Below are 21,319 nucleotides of genomic sequence, written 5' to 3'. Positions count from 1 at the left end.
AGACACTGTAATAAATATAAACTTTAGTAACAACATTCATATTAAAAACACAATACTAATACCTTACAAGTTCAATGTACACCTATAGACAGGAGAAACACACGAAGACATACTGTATGCACATTGCTCATTATTAAGTTAAATGAAGGACATTTACATAAGATGAGTAACATAAGTTAACAGTTATCAACTTTAAAAAGATACAAAATTATTCTGGGACAGTTTCTTTTTTTGGGCTGCTTGTTACGGGAATGTACACATCGAGTTTCTTCTTTAGATTAAAATAAAGAATGATTAGGGGATTTATAACATGTGAGGTCATATGTAGTATGTTGGTTCAAGACTTAATCAGGTCAGGCACTGTCACAATCACAAGTCATCATAGTTCGGCTTTGTCCAGTCGCAACTTAGCGCAAGTGCGGATAACTCAGAAAAGCTTTGTGTGTTTTTTTTTCAACCTAGTCTGCCTTCAGAGGGCCAGTAAGCTACCAGCAAGGTTAGCTAGGAACTTTCACCTCATTATGTACATTTAACAAAACAAATATTTTTAAATAATACTTCAAATAAACAGAAACGGACGACACGTGTAACTAGCAAACTGGCTTTGAGAACCATCTCAGAAATAAATGAGGGGAGGGGGGGGCAAATCTGTCCGGGGCAGTTCTGGAGTCCTGAGGGACGGCTCGGGCAATCGATGATTGCCGTGACCCCCCAAAACACACCCCCTCACCCCCAAGGGAACAGGGGGGGGGGGGGCTGTCAAGGGTCTACCTCCTCTCTAGGTCCGGGGGGGGGGGGGGGGGGGAGGGGCTTAGACGTAGTTGTTGTTGTTGTTGTTGTGCTCGAGGCGTGTGACCATAGTGGACACCAGCCTCTCCAGCTGCTCGGCGCGCTGCTTGCCCGTCTCCAGCACCTCCTCGTGATTGGCCTTCTCCTCGCTGTCGTAGTCCATCACCGCCTGGTTGGTGATGAGGGACAGGGCGAACACGCGCATGCCGCAGTGCCGCGCCACGATCACCTCGTGCACCGTGCTCATGCCTGGGGAGGGGGAGGGGGGAAGGAGGGAGGAGAAGGAGGGGGAAGGAGGTTGATACCAAGTTGTAGTGCACACTTAGTGTAGGTAATACACATGTCAATTTCAATAACTAATGTGATCTTAGTAAAATGATATAATTTATATATATTTATTATAGAAACACATAGAGATAGCATATTCGCAACATTTGTTGCCTTGTACTTGTACTTGTGTTATGACAATAAAGTTGAATCTAATCTAATATAGCGGACACACACACACAGACTTGTAGCCTTTAGTTAATCTGACAATGGAAGGAACGTACCGACGGCGTCTGCCCCCAGCTTGTGGAGCATGCGGCACTCTGCGATGGTCTCGAAGGAGGGGCCCCCCAGTACGCAGTAGACCCCCTCCCTCAGGAAGTCCCCATAGCCCAGCTCCTGGCCCACGTCCACGGCCAGCTGCTGCAGCTCCCGGTCGTAGGCATCCGACATGCAGGGGAACCTCACCCCGAACCTGGAGGGAGGGAGGGGGGGGGGGGGGAGAGTTAAAGTTTGAGTTTCAAAGTTTAGTACAGCCTCTTGAATGCTGTAGTGTCCCAACAAGACATGTGTTCCTGACACACACACACACACACACCTGTCGTCGTTGGGTCCGGTCAGCGGGTTGTTGCCGGCGAAGCCGGGCATGTTGAGGTGGTCCTTGATGATCATGACGTCGCCCACCTTGTAGTCCTGGTTGAGGCCTCCGGCCGCGTTGGTCAGCATGACCGTGTCCACGCCCAGCAGCTTGAAGATGCGCATGGGCAGGGTGATCTGGTGAACGGCAGAACTACTCATGAAACGACAGAACGCCAGGGAGAGACAGGCCTGCTCTAGCTACAGAGTGATATGGACACTGCACACAAAAGTAATAATAATAATATAATAAAACTTTATTTATATAGCACATTTCATACAAGAATTGCAGCTCAATGTGCTTTACATAAAATCAATAAATACAGTAAAAAAAAATAATAAAAAAAAAAAAAAAAAAACTGTGCTTGGTCTTAAAAAAAGCCCAAAACAAAACTTAATACAGTATAATTCAAACCAAAATAAAAGTACCAATAAGATCTCTGTATGCCTGTCACTTCAAGATGACAACGTCGGCAAAGTCTAAAAGTAAACACTGAGGACTTCTATAGACCTGCTCTACGTACAGCAGGGGGTCTGGAGCCCCGCCCCTTGGCTACGTACCTTGTGGATGGGGTAGCCCTCGTACAGATGGAAGCGCCCCTGCATGCACACGCACGGCCTCCCCTTCAGGGTCCCGAACACCAGGCGGCCAGCGTGGCCGTGCACTGCCACAGAGACACACAGCCAATTAGAATACGATACGCAGCGGTTGGGCCTATCAGCAGTCGTCGTAGGGATAGGGATCGACCATTCAGACGGTTGATGGGCCGGGCTGGGATCTTGCCTGATAGAAGTGCACTACGCATGGGAATGGTGGGAGTTGCTGCTCAACAACAGACTGCTAAACATACAATTGTGTGTGTGTGTGTGTGTGTGTGTGAAGAGGAAATAGAGTTGCAACCCTGCATGAAACATGCTGAGCCATAAGAGCCAGTCCTTACCTGTGCTCTGGGGGAAGTTGGGGATGTCCTTGTAGTTGAAGGCCACCTGGTCCTTCAGCATGTCAGCCAGGCCCCCCATGCCTGAACCGCACACGATGCCCACCAGGGGGCGGACCGAGGTCTGGGCCAGGAGCCATTCAGCCGTGGCTTTGCAGTCCTCATAGCCATACCTGAGGAGGAAGAGGAGGATGAAGAGGTGGGAGGAAGAGGAGGGGAGGATGAAGAGGAGGGGAGGAAGAGGAGGGGGAGGATGAAGAGGAGGGAGGAAGAGGAGGGGGAGGATGAAGAGGAGGGAGGAAGAGGAGGGGGAGGATGAAGAGGAGGGAGGAAGAGGAGGGGGAGGATGAAGAGGAGGGAGGAAGAGGAGGGGGAGGATGAAGAGGAGGGAGGAAGAGGAGGGGGAGGATGAAGAGGAGGGAGGAAGAGGAGGGGGAGGATGAAGAGGAGGGGAGGATGAAGAGGAGGGGAGGATGGAGGGGTGGGAGGAAGAGGAGGGGGAGGAGGAAGAGGAGGGGGAGGATGAAGAGGAGGGGAGGATGGAGGGGTGGGAGGAAAAGGGAGATAATCACGTTAGTCAGTGTTTAGATCGTTTTTAGAGTTACCTCCTTTATGAATGAATAAATAAATGAGTGGACGGCTGGATGGTTCACTTAAAAGCTGTTTGCAATTGAAATTGGACGTATGTGTTGAAATTAACTACATTGCTTTGGTTATGAGAGGGCTTTGTTTGTACAATTCAATCCACTGAATCAGTCAAAGCTCAAAAAGACTCTTTGTGGCTGTTCAAAAGGCCTTTTGAGTCCTTAAAGCAATAATGTAATCAAACCACTTAGAAAAGGTTATTTAATGCTATTAAATAATTCGTTTGGGGACAACTTTAGATTTGGGTATCAAGGGGATATGCTGCTAATAGCTATAAAAGACTAGAATGCTTCCAGAAAATGCACACGCGCACATTCCATCAGAGTCATGCCTCTCCTCATGCTCTCACTGAAAGGTCACACACACACACACACACACACACCCGCGGTAAGCTGCTCACCAGATGTTTTATATAAAATTCCGGATTTATCTAAGGTCGTTTGACTGCATCACGTGATTACGTCGAAAGACCGATTATTGGCTCTGATCTCAGAAACACCCTCTTACAAGTTGTGCTATGAAATCAATCGATCGAGGAAGTACTGGATGGATTTTTGTATAGTATGGAGTGCATTTACTGGAGAAAAATAATACATTTGTCAAACCGACGCATACTGACTTAACTTCCTAAATAAAGTTAGCTTGGAGAGAAGAGCGCACCGCGCTTCAAGATAAATTGTCATTCTGTCTGTTTTAATTAAAAATTCAGCGGGAATATTCTAAAGGTAGCTTACATACAATCCTAAATGTGAATTGTACAACCTGAAATTGGTGCAGTGAGCAGAATTCACACGTACGCAAGAAATCATTTTACGTTCATTAAAAGATACCACCCCAAGATAAAAATAAATAAATACATTGTGATAGTTAATTCTAGTTCGAGAGCATAGCAGGCCTATCAGACTGCTTGAAGAAGTACATGTCTATGTGCAGTTGCTTGTCGGAGATATCCGACCCCCGCTAACCATTAAAGACACACATGGTAGCTTAAATAAGAGTCTAACGGTTAACCCCGCATGCGCGAACATGTGCGAAAAATTATACCGTCTAAAATGAATGAAATATGAGGATGATGCCAAAATTTAGGGGAAGCTAAAAAGCGGTAGAAAGATGCAACGCCCTCTTCCCTCTGCCAAGCAGGAGGTAGCGGGACGGCATAAGAGCGGAAACATGATGATGACATAAATGTGAAGGATGCTTACCCGGTGCTAGTGTCAGGAAACATTCTGAAGATGAGATGTCTTGAGTCCTAGAAATATCAGCAAGTTTTCTGAACGGTTTTCTTTAATAAATAAAAATAATTTCAGAAGATTGCTGATTAAATAAATCGCAGTATTTTGTTTCAGTAAGCGGGAATCGTCTTTAGTTCTTTAAAACCGGTATTCGGTGGTAGAATCCACACTATTCAGTTTCTCTGAATAACGTTGAGTCACCGGCACAGATATAGACCGCTCACTTTATCACTCCTCCTCTTTTAGTGACGCAAATTGATCTGAGCGTTCTGATTGGCGTAGGCCTCCCATCCCCCTAAAGCACACAATTTTGGACAGAAAGAGTGGTCGAAACGTTTTGTACGTCAGCTGTCAAGCCACTCCGCCCAATTCAAACCACCGTGACCCCATCCGTGACCCCATCCCTCGAAGCAATAAACCGTTGCAGACATTTACGTGTAACTTAAGTTATAAGGTAACGGTTTCCTGTGAAATAATTAAAGCCTAATGGTGTTTGTTGTCACAGCTTTAGTACGAAATGGTCATAGGCTACATCTGATTTGTGCAAAGATGCGTGTGACGTGACAATAACTAAGAAGGACATGGTTAGTTATTACAGAATTACTAAACATGTGCTATCCTAAAAATATACAATTTAATCTGATTGTATTATCTGCCTTTTTCCCCTTTCTCTGTATCTCCTTTGTTGTGTAAGTGACTGTCTTTGTTGTATTTATTCTTGCATAATCTTCAATCTATTTTTTTTTCTTCAGAATTACGAAACTTCCTCCTCTTTCGCGTAAACCACGTACGTGCATCTATGTGGACTCACATACCGTAAATCATTTCAACCCACCTTTTATATTGAGGTATAATCGGCTGTTTAATGTTGATGACTGATGTACATCTAGACTAAATCGTACAAAGGAATCCGCTTCAACATGCCTTAATAATAATATGTCATAATAAACCATCACAGTTTCCAAATGAATGTCTTAGAAAATATACATGCAATTAGACAATTAATCGTCTTAAATGCTTTTACAATTAATTCAAAATCCTCGTTAGGTGTATCAGGTGTCTTATTCAGGAGTAAAAAAAAGAACTCAGTATAGATTACAAACATGTAATGGATATCAAATCAACGTGAGCAAATCAATAGCTGAGTCATAATGAACAGGAAGCTTGGTCAGAAAAATACATTTTAGGGCAGCCCTTCTTACCCTCAGGTTCCTCCTCCTATTGGTGGGAATGTAGAGTAAAATATCCTCCTCAATTGACTTACAATCTTAGGAAAACACCAGGCACTGTGTTTTGTCCTCTAGAAAGTTCCAATCTTTCTATGAACACTGTCATTGTTGTTAAGATTATATAACCAAAACCTAACACTATGGGGAAGGCCAGACACAGTATTAGGTTCAGTTTGTACATTTTGTACAGGTGTACGGAACCACACATGTGCTGATTAGTGATGACCCTCACGTGACATCAGTGATAACCATCATAATCATGACTCAAACAGATGGAACCGTAGAACAGAACAAGCAACAGCAGCAACTGAGCAATAATTATTTACGACTAACAGGATAGTGTGATTTCCGGAATGATAAGACAAAAGCAGTTGGGGTTCACACACAGATAAAAACGTATTGAATATCCCGTTAAATGACATGAATCCATAGCTTCCGTAGCACACACAAGTAAACACATGTAAAACTATCCTATCCTACCCATCCCGCCGACTGGAGATTCCTAGAAAACGTCCCAGTAACTGACCCCCGCCACAATCAACAAACACACACACGAAAAGAGAGATAAGGTCAGAAGCATTGTTGTGTTGGCCCAGCCATGCACGGGGCCATATCATGTTTCTCTTCCCAGAGTGGACACTGCCTCTGTTTGGTTCAGGGGGTCAAGTCTCTTATTGTATTTAGGGGCCGACGGAAACTCAGTTCGCCTGGCGAGATAGCCTCTCCCTTTCACTCTCCTCCCTGCGGAACGCCTTGAACTTCCACCAATGAGGCTGAGTTTGTCCTGTTGTGATGTTACCTGCTCCCCCCCATGTTTCCAGCCGAATACAAATCAATAAAAATGTTCTCAAGCCTTCGTGAGCTCCTGTCATCTCCCCCCTCCCTCCCTTTCCAGTGTCAGAACTGATATGAAGGCGATAAGGACGACTGTAAAGGGTCAGACTCTAGCCTGTGTTTTTCACACACACAAGTACACCCAAACACACACACACACACACACACACACACACACACACACAAACACACACACACACACACACTTGATCATGAATGTGAGGATCCTTTGAGGGATCCTCACGGATCCTCACGGGGAATCGGCATGACGGCGTGATGTTCCCTTGTCTGTGCGGTGAGACACTCCCATCCCTCTCAGTCACAGCTGGGGGGGGGGGAGTGACCGGGTTTGTCACCAAGCCAACACAGAACACTCTCTACCAGGGGGGTATTCCAGAAAGCAGGTTATGCAACATAACCGGGTAAGTTACCCACCAGCTGATTCACAATGTTGCAGCAACCTACTAGCAATGTTGCCACAACGCTGGGTGTCAGCTGGGGAGTTAACTTACCCGGGTATGTCACATGACCTGCTTTCTGGATTACCCCCTGTGCTCCAAGGACAGATGTATACACTGAAAAGTAAGAATTACCTTACAAGTTTGTGATTTGGTTAGAGGTAAACATGTAGCTCTGGAAAAAAAAGAAGCTCTGCACTTTTTCTTTCATTAAAAAAAGAAAAGTTGAGACGGACAATTTTGAGTGAGGAACAGAAGGGTGACATTTGCTGTGGCCTCTTCAATTTGACCCTTCTGTTCCTCACTTAAAATGTGTCCTTGAGTGTTTTACTCATGTTTGTGTGTGTGCTGGTCACTGGTCTGATTTCACTGCCACCATGGATAAAGACGTTTTGACACAGCTTGTCTGGTCCTCAGAGATTGTCGGTCTTGATTCTCGAGGCAAGACTATCGTCTGATCAAAGTCACATGTGAGCACATGACGAGAACTGCAAATTAAAGATCCCATAATTCAATCTGGCAACCACTGTGAACCGTGTGACTGGGCCTCAGCTCCTCCACAGAACCAGCAGCCTTTGGGCGAACACCAGGGTTCAAATCAAATCAGGCGAAATACTTGAGGTGCATTGGACTGGAATCACCTCGTTTGAAAGGTTGAATCGAACGTTCCCAAGGGATGTGTTGTACCACTGGTGATATACTGTGCTGACCTCCAGTGGGTATGAACAGTTCTAGATGTTGGTCAAAGTCAAAGTTTCGTGTTATGGGTATGTCAATAATTGAGCATGCAACCCATGTACTTGAGAGTGATGGGTTGTGTCTGTGTGTGTGTGACTGTGTGTGTGTCTGTGTCTGTGTGTGTCTGTGTATAAGTGTGTGACTCTCTGTTTATTTCTGTGTGTGCCAATGCAGGAGTATGTGTATGTGTACATAACGAATAAGGATATAGTGGTAAAGTGTGTGTTAGGTATTTACCACTGGTTAGTGAGAAGTAACACTTACTCTTTAGCCAGTCAGTTTAGCGGAGCAACATTACGTAACAAGAGTATATGTGTGTGTGTGTGTGTGTATGCCGGAGGGCCTGTATGAGAATGACTGGTGACCCAGTGATATCTCTGTGTTTGTTCAGACAAAAGTGTTTGGAGAGTGTGTTTGTTCTCAAACCAGCACAGGGGTATAGTGTTGCCGAATTTACCTCTGATTGGGCAGAGAGAGCAGAGGCAGAGAGAGCAGGGGCAGGGAGGGGCCGTGGAGGGCAGGGGCAAGGGCAGGGAGAGCAGGGGAAGGGGGAAAAGAGGCAGGGATAGCAGGGAGAACAGGGGCAGGGAGAACAGGGGCAGGGAGAGCAGGGGCAGGGAGAGCAGGGAGAACAGGGGCAGGGAGAGCAGAGGCAGGGAGAGCAGAGGCAGGGAGAGCAGGGGCAGGGAGAACAGGGGCAGGGAGAGCATGGGCAGGGAGAGCAGAGGCAGGGAGAGCAGAGGCAGGGATAGCAGGGGCAGGGAGAGCAGGGGCAGGGAGAGCAGAGGCAGGGAGAGCAGGGAGAACAGGGGCAGGGAGGGCAGGGGCAGGGAGAGCAGAGGCAGGGAGAGCAGGGGCAGGGATAGCAGAGGCAAGGAGAGCAGAGGCAGGAAGAGCAGAGGCAGGGAGAGCAGGGAGAGCAGGGGCAGGGAGAGCAGGGGCAGGGAGAACAGGGGCAGGGAGAGCAGGGGCAGGGAGAACAGGGGCAGGGAGAGCAGGGGCAGGGAGAGCAGGGGTAGGTAGGGCAGGGAGAGCAGGGGCAGGGATAGTAGGGGCAGGGAGAACAGGGGCAGGGAGAGCAGAGGCAGGGATAGCAGAGGTAGGTAGGGCAGGGAGAACAGGGGCAGGGAGAACATGCACCTCTGGAGGGCACGGGCACCAAAGTGCTGTGGGCTTGGGTTAGTAACAGTGGTTATCCTGAGTCGAGAACCCTTTTCCCTTTCTTTAATCTTTGCTCAATAAAATTCCTTCTTTTTCAGAACAACTTGAAGTTGAACAGGGGCGCCGGTAGAAGAAGAAGGTGAAGAAATGGAGGCTCTGAACCTTGTGAGGAGGGGGGGGGGGAATAGAGACAGGGGAAGGGGGGCTCGGGGGCTGGCGGCTGAGTCATGCAAGTCAACTTCTTTGTCGGTTAATGACGAGTTCAAAGGAGTTCTAGGATTTATGATTCCTCGTACTCAGATACAGGCACAGCATAGTGGCTGTGTTATAATGCACATAGATAGCATGTATGTACATTATTCCCACTGTGTCAAAGTGCCAGAAAAATAAAACACAAACAGAAAATGTTCCGGACTGAAAACATACACTGTGGCTATGGTTTGACAGTAGACCTGCGGCAGTCGTGCCAGAGAGTGTTAAATCTAACAGGGATGTGAGATTTTCTCAGACATTCCTGACCTGGGAATGGTCTTTCAAAGGGGTGACAAGGCTTGACCAACCACCCCCTTCGCAAACCCACACACACCTCAAAACAAAGAGCTGTAATACTTAACAACTGACCGAGAACATTCTAGCGCGTCGGGCCTTACGTAACTTAGAAACCTCTTATCGGCTGAGTGGGATCAGACAGACAGACAGTGAGAAACAGAAAGGTGTCCAGATAACAGCAGATACACTTTGTGTTGACAAACTTGGAGGGTCCAAGATCCGTCAATAACAATCAGATGTTTCAGCACAAACACACAAAGACAATTTAATAAATGAAAATTGAATTCATGTCTGGCATCGCGTGCATGAGCTAGCACACAGCTATGAGTAAACACCTGCTGCGCATGCCAACGTTCAAAGTTTCTGCTTAAGGACATCATGGACATATGGGAAACTTGATTGAGAACCAAAGCCCATACAGATCATGTACACACACACACACACACACACACACACACTGTTTATCTGTGTTAGTTAGCACTGCTGACCTGGGTCCATGGCCTAAATCATGGCAAACAGTAACAGGACCAGTTAGGTAACCTGACCCACAACTGTGCCCATTCCTTTAATTACACACACACACACACACACACACACACACAGAGAGAGAGACACACACCGTCTGGAACACTGTATCCTTCACCCATCCTCGTGTCCTCTGTGTGTTGTTTGTAACTTCTGTCCAGGACACAGCTGTGTGTGTGTGTCTGTCTGTGTTTGTCTTTGTGTGTGGGTGTGTGTGTGTCTGAAGAAAAAGAGAGACAGAGAAACGGAGAAAAAAGGAGACAATTGATGAGCCGGGTAGACAGGTAGGAGAAAGTGAGACAGGCATGAAGAGATTGTTGGAAGAGGGGGAGAGAGAGACCGCCAGAGATAGAGAAGAAAAGAATCAGTGAACTGAAGTGTGCGATAGTTCTATGATGGAATACCTAGACTTATTTCTTCACACACACATACACACACACACACACACACACACACACACACACGCACATGCACACGCATAGCTGGAGGCCACTGCTCTCTCTCATTCTCTCTCTCTTGTTCCACAGCTTGCTTACCAGGTTATCCAACTCAAGCTCATGCCCTCATTATGTAATTACACAGAATTCTTTGCACTTTTTGCAAGTCATCTTGGACTTGCATGACACACAGACACACACACACATCTCCATATAAACACACATTCACACTCACCCACAGTACACACACACAACTTTGACACTCACACAGTCCTTTCTTCCACTGCTTTACTGCTGTGGAGAATCATCTAAAACCAACAGTTAGAAATGACAGTTAGAAATGACAGTTAGAAATGACAGTTATATTTTTTTCAATTTTAAGAATGTCAGGTAGAAGGAGCGAGTACATTGAAAGACTACTTACATATCCAGTCTAGTAGACTGACATTTTTCATAGACAGTAAAGACAAAACAGTACTTTTCAAAAAAACTTTTCTTTTATAAATATCATTGAATGATAATATAAATCGTTGTCTTCAGTTCATCTGTATGAGACCCAGTCAGGCAGGCAGTCAGTCAGTCAGGCAGTCAGGAGGAGAAAAACAGGAGACAGACTCGCAAATCGGAGGAGATCAAATTAACTGAAGAGAGAGTGTAACTGAAGAGGGCGTGCAACTGTTTTCATTGTCTAAGGCTGATTGTGGCTGTGTTTGAGGTTGTGTCTGAGACTGTGTTTGAGGCTGTGTCTGAGACTGTGTTTGAGGCTGTGTCTGAGACTGTGTTTGAGGCTGTGTTTGAGGCTGTGTTTGAGGCTGTGTTTGAGGCTGTGTTTGAGGCTGTGTTTGAGGCTGTGTCTGAGGCTGTGTTTGAGGCTGTGTCTGAGGCTGCAGAGTCCTCGTGAGGATGTCAATTAGATGAGCTATTTGAAGAGGCACCCCGTAACACATTAGCTAAAAACCACTTACAGGAGGAATGTTCGTGTGCATGCTCGTTTTTGTGTGATGTGGCTCTGAACCAGCTGTTCGGTTAATTGTGTGTCATGATAGGATGATGAAAGTATAACTGCGAATAGAGAAAGAGAGAGAATGAAAGGGAGAGAGAGAGAGACAGAGAGAGTGTGAGAGAGAGAGAGAGACAGAGAGAGAGATAGAGAGAGAGAGAGAGAGAGAGAGAGAGAGAGAGAGAGAGAGAGAGAGAGAGAGAGAGAGAGAGAGAGAGAGAGAGAGAGAGAGAGAGAGAGAGAAATTAAAAAAGAGAGGCGACCCTTTAAATTGAATCTTTTGTGTTTGGTGCTTCATACCATGTTACATGATCCAAATCTTGCGTCTTGAACATCCACATTATTCTCCATGGACAGAGTTGTGAAAACGTCGACAGCCTTCTAGTGGTGGGATCTAGAACTTCACTCTTAGTTCAGCTAATCTCATTCACATCCTTTCTAGAGTTTGAACTAACCTGTTTATTATCAAAGGCAATGGTTTGGTGTTAACAATGGTGGGAATTCTTTACATTTCTTAGCAGCCTTTCTGCTAACACTACCCCTGGCTCTGATTGGTAGAGACATGTCTCTACTGACCACCCAGAACTGGTTTCAGCCAATAGTATGACATCTACATAGGTGGTGGATTATGATGTAATAATCTCCACCATGACGATACATCTCAGTGATGATGAGTCCAGACAACTGCTGTCTTACTACTGCAGCAGGTCCACAAGAGATGCAAACTTGAACATGGCTTGGAAGAGCTATTCCATGTTTGGCTATGGACACTAGATGGCACTGCTGTGCCAAAGAAGTTAATGTAGCGATGTGTAACAAGTACATAGGGATTCTTTGATCCTGCTCTTCTTGATAATCCTCCGTGGTCTATCTAAGAGATACAGTAATAATAAACCAAACCTAAAATACATTTGATATATTCTAACCCATATGAGCTTTTACGCCTATCAACAATATTGACAATACATTTAGCACAACAACAAAAAATACAATATTGAACAATTCACTGCATAATTCACATTGGAGAATGACCTAAAATAAGAATAGAATGGAGGAAAATAAAACAAGTAGACAGAGACAGAGAAAGATGTGTCTGTGTGCAGAATTAGATCATCGTGGGACCATGTACTCCCTGTTCTCTTCTTTTTAATTTAACATTCTAGAAGGCACAGCAGGCCATCGACAAAGAGAGGAGAGATGGAGGAGAATCGGAAAGACAGTCTCTGTGTGTTTGTCTGTAAGAGAAAGTGCATATTTGGACTGTGTGTGTGTGTGTGTATTAGTGTGTGTGCGTGCATGTGCGTGCACAGGGTTATGCGTGTGCATATATGTGTATGGGTTTGTAGTTGTGTGTGTGTGTGTGTTTTTTTTTGTGTGTGTGTGTGCGTGTGTGAAAGAGAGAGAGACAGGGGGAGAGAGAGGGACAAAAAAACACCAGGCGATCTTTTCACTGAGACTGAAAACCAACAGCTCAGAGAGGTGAGAAAGACAACCGAGAACGGAAGGAAAGAAAGAGAGAGAGAGAGAGAGACAGAGAGAGATAGAGAGAGAGAGAGAGAGAGAGAGAGAGAGAGAGAGAGAGAGAGAGAGAGACAGAGAGAGAGAGAGAGAGAGAGAGAGAGAGAGAGAGAGAGAGAGAGAGAGAGAGGGGAAACCCTCATTGGTCGGTTTCATGCTAAGAAGTGTTATGACTCACTCCCTCTATCCCCCTCCTCCACCTCCTCCTTCCTCTCTTTTCATATCTGTCCCCTTGCTGTGTTCTGTTCCTTCTTCTCTCTGTCATCGTCATGGCTACCTCCCTTCACCCTCTCATCTGTTCTCCTGTCCCCTCCCTCCCTCCCTCCCTCCCTCCCTCCCTCCCTCCCTCCCTCCCTCCCTCCCTCCCTCCCTCCCTCCCTCCCTCCCTCCCTCCCTCCCTCCCTTTCTATTGAACACTAACCCCACTGACACAGTTTTCCTAAAACTCAGTCCAGTCTGCAAACACAGGCACATGAAGCAGTGGTCTGGAAGATCCAGAATGGTTGGGGAACATTCTTTCAAGCTAATGACCCAATGTGAAACCTCTGGTATACTGACCCGTTTTTTGAGTGCATTGTAAATGATTTTCTCCTTGGGATTTCCCGGTCAAACTTTGAGATCCAAGACAAATTGTATAGGCTATACAAATTATGTAAATCTATGCACAATACTTTCAGGTAATTTACTAAGGTGAGTAAGAGAGAACATTTGAAGCAAAAGTCAAAACTGAAAATGCTAATTATTGCGTTTTAAAATTATATTTTGCATAACCACCTTTTTAGTTCTAGCCTTCATCATCATTAACATCATTAACACATGAAGCAAATAGAGAAGCAACGTGAATTCCGCTTACTTTCAGAAGTCCCAGAATATTAACCTGGTTAAGGGTCTTCTCGTTTCTGAACGATACAAAAAACATAGAACACACATCCATATCCCGCGGGGGCCCCGTGCCCGGATGAGGGAACCCCGCGCGCTGCGGGACCGGAGACCAGAGGATGGAACAACACGTGCTGGCAGGTGGGAGGGGCCCTGAGATTAATGCGCGTGTGAAAGGGGTTCAATCAAATATCGCGCAGTGCGGGGTTCTTTGTGCCGCGAACCCGCGCGTTGATTCATGTATCTACTACGCCGCTGGAGAATCTGGAGGCACGCGGTAAATTTAGCCCCTGCCAAAACAAGCTTCACGTGGGGTCTTTGACAAAAGTTTGAAAGTTTGCCCTTTTACTTTTACAGGACACATAAAATAGGAGAAGTTATAGGAATCAAAATTGTTCTATTCACTGAAGTAATATATGCCATATACAATACCGTTTACCATGGTAATGGTCGGCAATTTATCAAATGGTTAATTTACTATTCAGCATCGGCCTCTGATGTGTGGCACAGCGTGAGCACGTGCCCCCTGTTTCCCTCCTCGCGGGCGTATATGGAACGGGTTCACACAGGCGAGCCGACATCATCCAGTCACTTCGGCCAATTTTGCCGACGCAAAATTGCAGGGAGCCAAGGTTAACAATACAGTGCCTGTGTACTGATTTGTAAATACCTCTCTCTGCAGTGAAATAACTTCCAGGCTTGTATCTTCTAACCATCAAAATTTACATGAGAAAGTTGACAAAGGCTGAACAGTCTAGGACTTACCAACAAGGGTTCTATACAGATACAGTCGAAGGGAGGGAGGAGAGAGGGAGAGAGGGAGAGCGAGAGAGAGAAAGGGTGGGAGGATAAGCTGGGAGGAGAGTTGAATTAATGAATTAAAATGTCTTGACACAGTGAGTGACTGAATACCTCTTCATTTATTAGGAGAGACAATATAAGACGAGGGAGCCGGCCGCACTTCAAGTTCTATCCAAACTGGAGAACTTCAACAGCGCGAGATGCTGGCCGAGAAGTTCTACTTGTCTCATTTCACGAGAACCCAATAACAATCAACCGGAACCGGTACCGACTGACACTTGAGTGTTGTGCGTTGATTTGGTAGGCTCTCATTGGCAAATGCGGTTGTTGACTGAGACCTAAACTTCTGTTTATTCGGTAATCTTATTTGATTTTTTGGGCGTACAATGGAAAATAATTTAGTCCAATTACCGATACAAACTTAGGGACTGTTTGTTATGTATTTCGTGAACATGTGTGTGGCGGGTCTGTCAACAAGTGCGCATCGCTCCAAACCGTGAGCTCTCAGTCGGTTAGACAGACAGCAAGAAAACCACATTCGTTTCGCTAAATGATCATTGGACTGTTGACAAAACTCACAATTTCACACTGTATCCAACGCCACACGTGACTATTACGAATCAACATAAGGTGAGTGGCCTAACAACACGCACACGCATTAAAAAATATTACAAGGAATTAATATATTGTATATTACATCAACAAAGCACAAATCAACTTAGCCATATGGCTACATTTGTTCTTTGCAAGTGAACACAGACACACCTAGTATGTCATCAATCCTGTCAGTTAGCACCTGATGGACAGGTGCATCAGTGAACTCCTGTGACGTTGACAGCCAGGCTTTTAGAGCGAATCCGGTCTGAGTACTGAACTCGAGTTATATCTATACACCTGCCAAACGAATCTTTACTAGAGTTATTTATCGCATAAACAACGTTTATTTCTTTGTTAACAAAGTGAAGCATTGCGTTAAGCTGCCGTGTTTCAGAAGGGATGTGCGCATGTGCGTCTCAAGATTTTATTTGAATGTTTCCAATATCTATGATAATGTTTTGGAGGAAGAATTCATTAATGTCATTTTTCAAATAATCAATTTCAACTCCTCAAATACGTTCGCGTGGTATATGTTGTGTTGTGAGTGGTGACAGTGTCTATATGAAGGTGACTGATTGTGGATCTGCAGCACATGTACAGTCTACACCTGCATCTGTGTGTTGTGAGTCCGATGCTGTGAAAAATGAGAAGATCGGATGTATTTTCTGATATTATTCCTCCTTTAATAACTCACGATTAAAATATCCTTCAGGTTCCAAACATCACCTCAGAGATGAAAGGGTTCTAAATGTGAAACTTTCGGGTTCTGTATATAACGTTTTCAGAGGGTCCGTCTTTGTTACGAAAGGTTCCCCTCCTATTTCATGTGTACAACCATTCCACCCAGTGTGTTCTACATAGAACCACAGAAACGTTTTAGAATATTTGTTTTTCTTTCTTCCTGTTCAGCAGATTTGACATTTTAAGGACCCAAACACAAAACCGTGATCACCCTGAAGACTGGTAACAACATGCTTCAGGTCCCCTAAAGATATACTGTATTTCATTAAGAACCCAACAATCACCTCCCCTTTCATTCAGGGCCTCTGCCTGTTGCCGGGCAGATTGACGGTATGAGGGAACCCGTGGGGAGCCAGGTGATCACCAGGATGAGTTAGACACAGGTGTCAAAGCTCATTGTCTGTGCGGTCAAAGCCGGCCTCCTGTGTTTAATGTAGTTCCCTCCTGCTGCCGTAGAGGACAGGACGGGATTTAGGAGGGCAGCGCCCGGCTGCCAACGCGCGGTGAAAGACGGACGATCACCATGGATACAGGAAGTGCCGGCCGGCAGGCTGATGAATACCTCTGACCCCAATCCGCCTCTGCCGGACCCAAACATACAAAAATCCATCAACACTGTAGCTTTCTCTTTCCGAGAAACGAAAAAAATCCACTGGTCAGATTTAGAGACCTTAAAGGTCAAGTGAAGGTGTCTTGAGGTGAACCAGCCGACATGTAGAGGAAAGCCCTTCCTGCACAGACCGGCCAGTAGTTCCGGAAGGCTCCGCGAATAGAGACAGAGCCCTCTCATCACCTGCACAGGCCCAGAAGGTTCTGATGGCCTTTTGGAGGACGTGCGATTGTGGGTCCAGTAAAGAGCATAGGGGGAGGGGAGGGGGGGGATTTGAACTTGAGACCTCCTTGATTATCAGTCAAATGCTCTACCGCTGAGCTATCTTTACGTAGGGAAACCCGTAGACTTCAGTGTGTGAGCCCCAGGTGTCTCCTGGGGGATACGCGGACGCCGCAGAGAGGTTTCCCCGAGGTCTCTCTCACCTTCCGGCACCTTCCTTCACCCCTGAGAGCCCTCCCGGACGCGGCTCGTGTTGTCGTCGGCTGTTTGGTTCCAAGACTTGGCTCGTCTTGTTGGGGGGTTATTCAGAGCAGCGAGGAGGTGTGGGGTATTATCCCGGTGTGGTCGCTGGACAAGGCTGTGAAGTGTAAGGAATTACTCTACTCTGGAATACTAATGAGTGGCCTTTGTGGCGCAAACCATTGATCTGTTCTACCTTCCCTCTTTCCTTCCGTCCTTCCTTGGCTTTCCAGGCCTTCATCTCCCTCGTTTTTTCTCTTTTTTTCCTTCCCTCCCTCCTTTCTCTATTCTGTCGCTCCCATTCCTTTCTCTCCGCTCCTCTGCCCCCTCTCGTACTATCAAGCGTTACATACTCACACATGATCAGGATGACACACGCACATGTGCACACACACATTCTCCCTCGCTCTGTCTCTCTCTCTCTCTCTCTCTCTCTCTCTCTCTCTCTCTCTCTCTCTCTCTCTCTCTCTGTCAGTCTCTCTCTCTCTCTCTCTCATATTTTTCAATGGTGGCTTTTGTCCCTTTCATCTCCTCTCTAAACAAAGGATTCTTGTGCACACGGGACAGAGAGAAGGAGAGATGGAGAGAGAGAGCGAGACAGAGAGGGAGGGAGGAAGAGAAGTTAGGTTGACGAGACACAACTTGTTATTACTAACAGGAAAACAAATGAAACCACTACGGTTTTGACGTTTCCTGTGATGTTTTCAGAAATGATTGAAAGCGTTGGTTTACATGCAGGGCACGTTGACAGTCAAAACATGCGAGCGTTTGTTTACCGTGTGAGTGGGCGGGGACTTGCCAGGGTTCAGAGGTCATCTGTAAATGTACCCAGCCTATCACATGTGCCCTTGGAAGACCCCGCCCCCTCACCCCCCCACATCTTAGTATTCAGAGCACAGAAATCCACACAAATCCCTATTCATACCATCTGTGTGAGCCCTCGCATTAGTGTGTGAGAGAGAGAGACGGAGAGAGAGAGAAAACAGAGGGAGAGAGAGATGGAGAGAGATAGAGAGAGAGAGAGACAGAGGGAGAGAGACTGAAGGAAACAGAGATGGAGGGAGAGATGGAGTGAGGAAGGTAGGATGAGAAGGAGGGAGAGACATGAAGACTTTAGGAGAGAGTGAGGAGGGGAGGAAGATGAGAAAGCAGAGAAAGTGTGTGGACAGAGAGAGGGAGAGTGGAGGGGGGAGAGTGGAGGGGGGAGAGTGGAGGGGGGAGAGTGGAGGGGGGAGAGTGGAGGGGGGAGAGTGAAGGGGGGAGAGTGGAGGGGGCAGAATGGAGGGGGGAGAGTGGAGGGGGGAGAGTGGAGGAGAGGAGAAGGGGGAGCAGAGTAATAGAGTGGGCACAGGGAGGTCAGGAGAGAGCGGATCAGATCGCCTCGGTTCACTCGCTTTTGTTTTAGCTGCAATTTTTTTTTTTTTACATTTGCTTCCGGAAAGCAGAGGCAGGAATAGACAAACGATCCATTTAGTGAAGGGAAGACAGATAGAGAGAGGAACAGAGAGAGAGAGAGAAAGAGAGGGAAAGACAGAGAGAGAGAGAGAGAGAGAGAGAGAGAGAGAGAGAGAGAGAGAGAGAGAGAGAGAGAGAGAGAGAGAGGGAGAGAGAGAGTTGCGAGGAGAGTAAGACAGAAAGTGCTTAAGCATGCTCTCTTCATCGTCCCACGAGGACAATAAGTATCCATAGCACCCTCAACAAAGAAGACTCCAGCCTTCTCTGTCCGACGCTCTACCCAACTACACTGGTAGAAGCCCATCTGTCCCAGCTACTCCAATCACACCACACGATTCACTGAATCTTTCACTTGATTCGCACGTCTCACAGAGCATTTCGCAAAGTTCATCGATTATATCTCTCTCACAAAAATAATCGTTTTTTTCCGTCTGTTCCTTCAGCTTCTTTTTTTTCCCTCCATCATGAACGTCCGAGCCATTGGACGTTCCGGACACACAAGTTAGTATTTTAGGCGCCTTTTAATGTGAAAGAACTCCTGTGCCCTCTCGCTGAAAGGGGGCTTTTATTTTGAAAGGACAGCTGCGTCTGTTGAAAAGAGATGGTCTTAAATGGACCTCCTCAGTCTGCCACAAGCCTACCTCTGTCCATCTGAGACATGTACCCATGTGTCAATGTTTTTTAATTCTCTCTTTCTTTCCTCTCTGTTTCTCTACACACACCCTTCCATCCCTCCATTCCCCTCCCTGAAATGTTCCCCTTCTTTCACCTCTTTTCATTCACCTCCATATCCCCTACTTTCTCTTATCTCATTTCTCAAATGTGCCTCTCGTTTGTTCTTCCCACCCCCTCCTCTTGATCATTTCCCTCTTTCAATCATCGTTTTTCAACCCCTATCTTTTTTCCAATTTGATCGTTCAACTCCTGTCTGCCACATCCCCTTATTACCCACCCGTCTCTCCCCTCCCTCCCTCCCTCCCTCCCTCCCTCCCTCCCTCCCTCCCTCCCTCCCTCCCTCCCTCCCTCCCTCCCTCCCTCCCTCCCTCCCTCCCTCCCTCCCTCCCTCCCTCCCTCCCTCCCTCCCCCCCCCCCCCGCACGCACTGCTGCAGCGATGACATCGGCCACCCCCCCCTCCTCGCAGGGCTCCTCCCCCCAGAAGGTGTGCCACTCTACGACCCAGACGGACGTCTTGAAGCCCCTGCTGGGGGCGGCGGCGGGGGCCGGGGGGCCGGGGCCGGGGGCGGTGGGGGCGGCCGGGGGAGTGGGGGCCCTGAGACGGAGGAGGCGTGTCCTCTCCAAGGACGGGCGGAGCAACGTGCGTATCGAGCACGTGACGGGCCGCGGGGCGCTGTACCTCCGCGACCTCTGGACCACCTTCCTGGACATGCAGTGGCGCTACAAGCTCTTCCTGTTCGCCGCCACCTTTGCCGGGACCTGGTTCCTGTTTGGCGTGCTGTGGTACCTGGTCGCCTTGGTGCACGGAGACCTGCTGGGTGAGGGGGGGGGGGGGGGGGGGGGGAGGGAGGAGGTGGGAGGGAAATGGGAGAAAAAGTGAGGGAGGCGTTAGGTTAGGGGGGTGGGGCAATGGGGAGAAGGGGGAGGAGGGAATCAGGTGAGTGGGAAAAGGGGATGAAATAGTGGTGAGAGAGGGTGGAGGGGGGGGAAGGAGGAGGTAGGATGGGGGGAGAGAGGGAGGAAGGGGAAGGAGGAAGAACAGGGGGGGGGGAGGTGGAAGTATGTGAGGTGGCGTGAAGGGGGATTGGAGAGGACGGAGAGAGAGAGGGACAGGACCGAGAGGGGAGGCAGGGAGGGGGAAGGGAGGCAGGGAGGACAAGGCTGTGAGACAGAGACGGGGTCAGAGGTCAACCCCCGTGAGAGACAAAGTGCGTTGAAGGGCTGAAGAACAGCAAAGAGAGGATCATATTGTACCAGTGTAATTCAATTGTATCTTTCCTAACCCTTGACCCCTGACCCCGGACCACTTTCACAGGCCCTAAGAGCTGAGCGGGCTTCGTCTCCCAAAGACATCATGTGATTGGTCCAGTCCTATCACGCTCAAAGGACTTGGTTTGGGAAGAAGCCTGTGTCCTCCACGCATAAATGTGTTTCTGTTTTGTTTCTCCTCCCTCTCGCTCTTTCCATTTCCCCTTTATCCTGCTTCCACCTTCATCCCCCCTCCCGTTCTCTTCGTTCATCCTCTTCTCTCTCTTCCTTATTCTCTCTTCTCCCCTTCCCTCATCCTCTTCTCTTTCCCCTCATCCTCTTCCTCATCCCTCTCTTTTTCCACCTCTGTCCATCCCTCACTTTCTTACCTCCCCCCTCTCCCCCCCCCCGTCTCCCTCCAGAGTTTGACCCCCCCTCCAACCACACCCCCTGCGTGATGCAGGTCCAGACTCTGACCGGGGCCTTCCTCTTCTCGCTCGAGTCGCAGACCACGATTGGCTACGGCTTCCGCTGCATCACTGAAGAGTGTCCCGCCGCCATCATCCTCCTCATCCTCCAGCTGGTCATCACCATGGTGATGGAGATCTTCATCACAGGGACCTTCCTCGCCAAGGTAACCGTTGGCGTGAGGCAGGGGGTATTAATGAGATGAATATTCAAGTTGGCGGGAAGGTGATTGGTTAATTGGTTGCTCAGGTTGTTAATTGGTTGTTGTTTAATTTGGTTGGTCGGGTTTATTGGTTAATGAAAAGAAGTGTTGTTTACTTTGTCCCTCCTAACTGTTATAGCTCCTTCCTTTCATCCTCCATCCAGCCTGTCTCTTATGTCTCCTGCCCCCCCTCCCCTCTTCTCTCCTCTCCTCTCTCCTTCCCT

At 47.4% G+C, this 21,319-nt stretch overlaps 2 protein-coding genes across 5 annotated transcripts in view; one reads left to right on the top strand and one right to left on the bottom strand.

Moving 5' to 3' along the window:
- Positions 1–8: 8 nt before the first annotated feature.
- pnp5a (purine nucleoside phosphorylase 5a) lies at positions 9–5,938 on the bottom strand. 2 transcript variants are annotated; one of them, XM_084691336.1, is made up of 6 exons: positions 5,710–5,938; positions 2,634–2,803; positions 2,254–2,357; positions 1,655–1,830; positions 1,341–1,531; positions 9–1,038 (listed from the first exon to the last, which is right to left on the bottom strand). In XM_084691336.1, exons 2-6 carry the CDS (start codon positions 2,710–2,712, stop codon positions 812–814), a joined length of 777 nt encoding a protein of 258 aa, XP_084547462.1. In that variant the 5' UTR covers positions 2,713–2,803; positions 5,710–5,938; the 3' UTR covers positions 9–811. The 2 variants fall into 2 exon arrangements, with proteins under 2 accessions (XP_084547462.1, XP_084547461.1); XM_084691335.1 differs by lacking the exon at positions 5,710–5,938 and adding an exon at positions 4,478–4,704.
- An 8,807-nt stretch (positions 5,939–14,745) lies between these two features.
- The window catches only part of kcnj10a (potassium inwardly rectifying channel subfamily J member 10a), a 12,096-nt gene continuing 5,522 nt past the window's right edge, over positions 14,746–21,319 (top strand). Inside the window, exons 1-3 of one of the 3 annotated variants that reach the window (XM_084691788.1) lie at positions 14,746–14,936; positions 19,612–19,995; positions 20,848–21,059. In XM_084691788.1, coding sequence (XP_084547914.1) covers positions 19,614–19,995; positions 20,848–21,059 — 594 coding nt within the window. In that variant the 5' untranslated portion in view covers positions 14,746–14,936; positions 19,612–19,613. Of the gene's footprint in view, positions 15,267–18,486; positions 19,003–19,611; positions 19,996–20,847; positions 21,060–21,319 lie in introns of those variants that run through there. The other 2 variants (XM_084691787.1, XM_084691786.1) reach the window with 2 other exon arrangements.

Source organism: Hypomesus nipponensis, chromosome 25 (assembly GCF_054491055.1).
Source record: "Hypomesus nipponensis isolate SF chromosome 25, ASM5449105v1, whole genome shotgun sequence".
Taxonomy (NCBI): domain Eukaryota; kingdom Metazoa; phylum Chordata; class Actinopteri; order Osmeriformes; family Osmeridae; genus Hypomesus; species Hypomesus nipponensis.
This window is presented reverse-complemented; position numbering and strand designations above follow the sequence as displayed.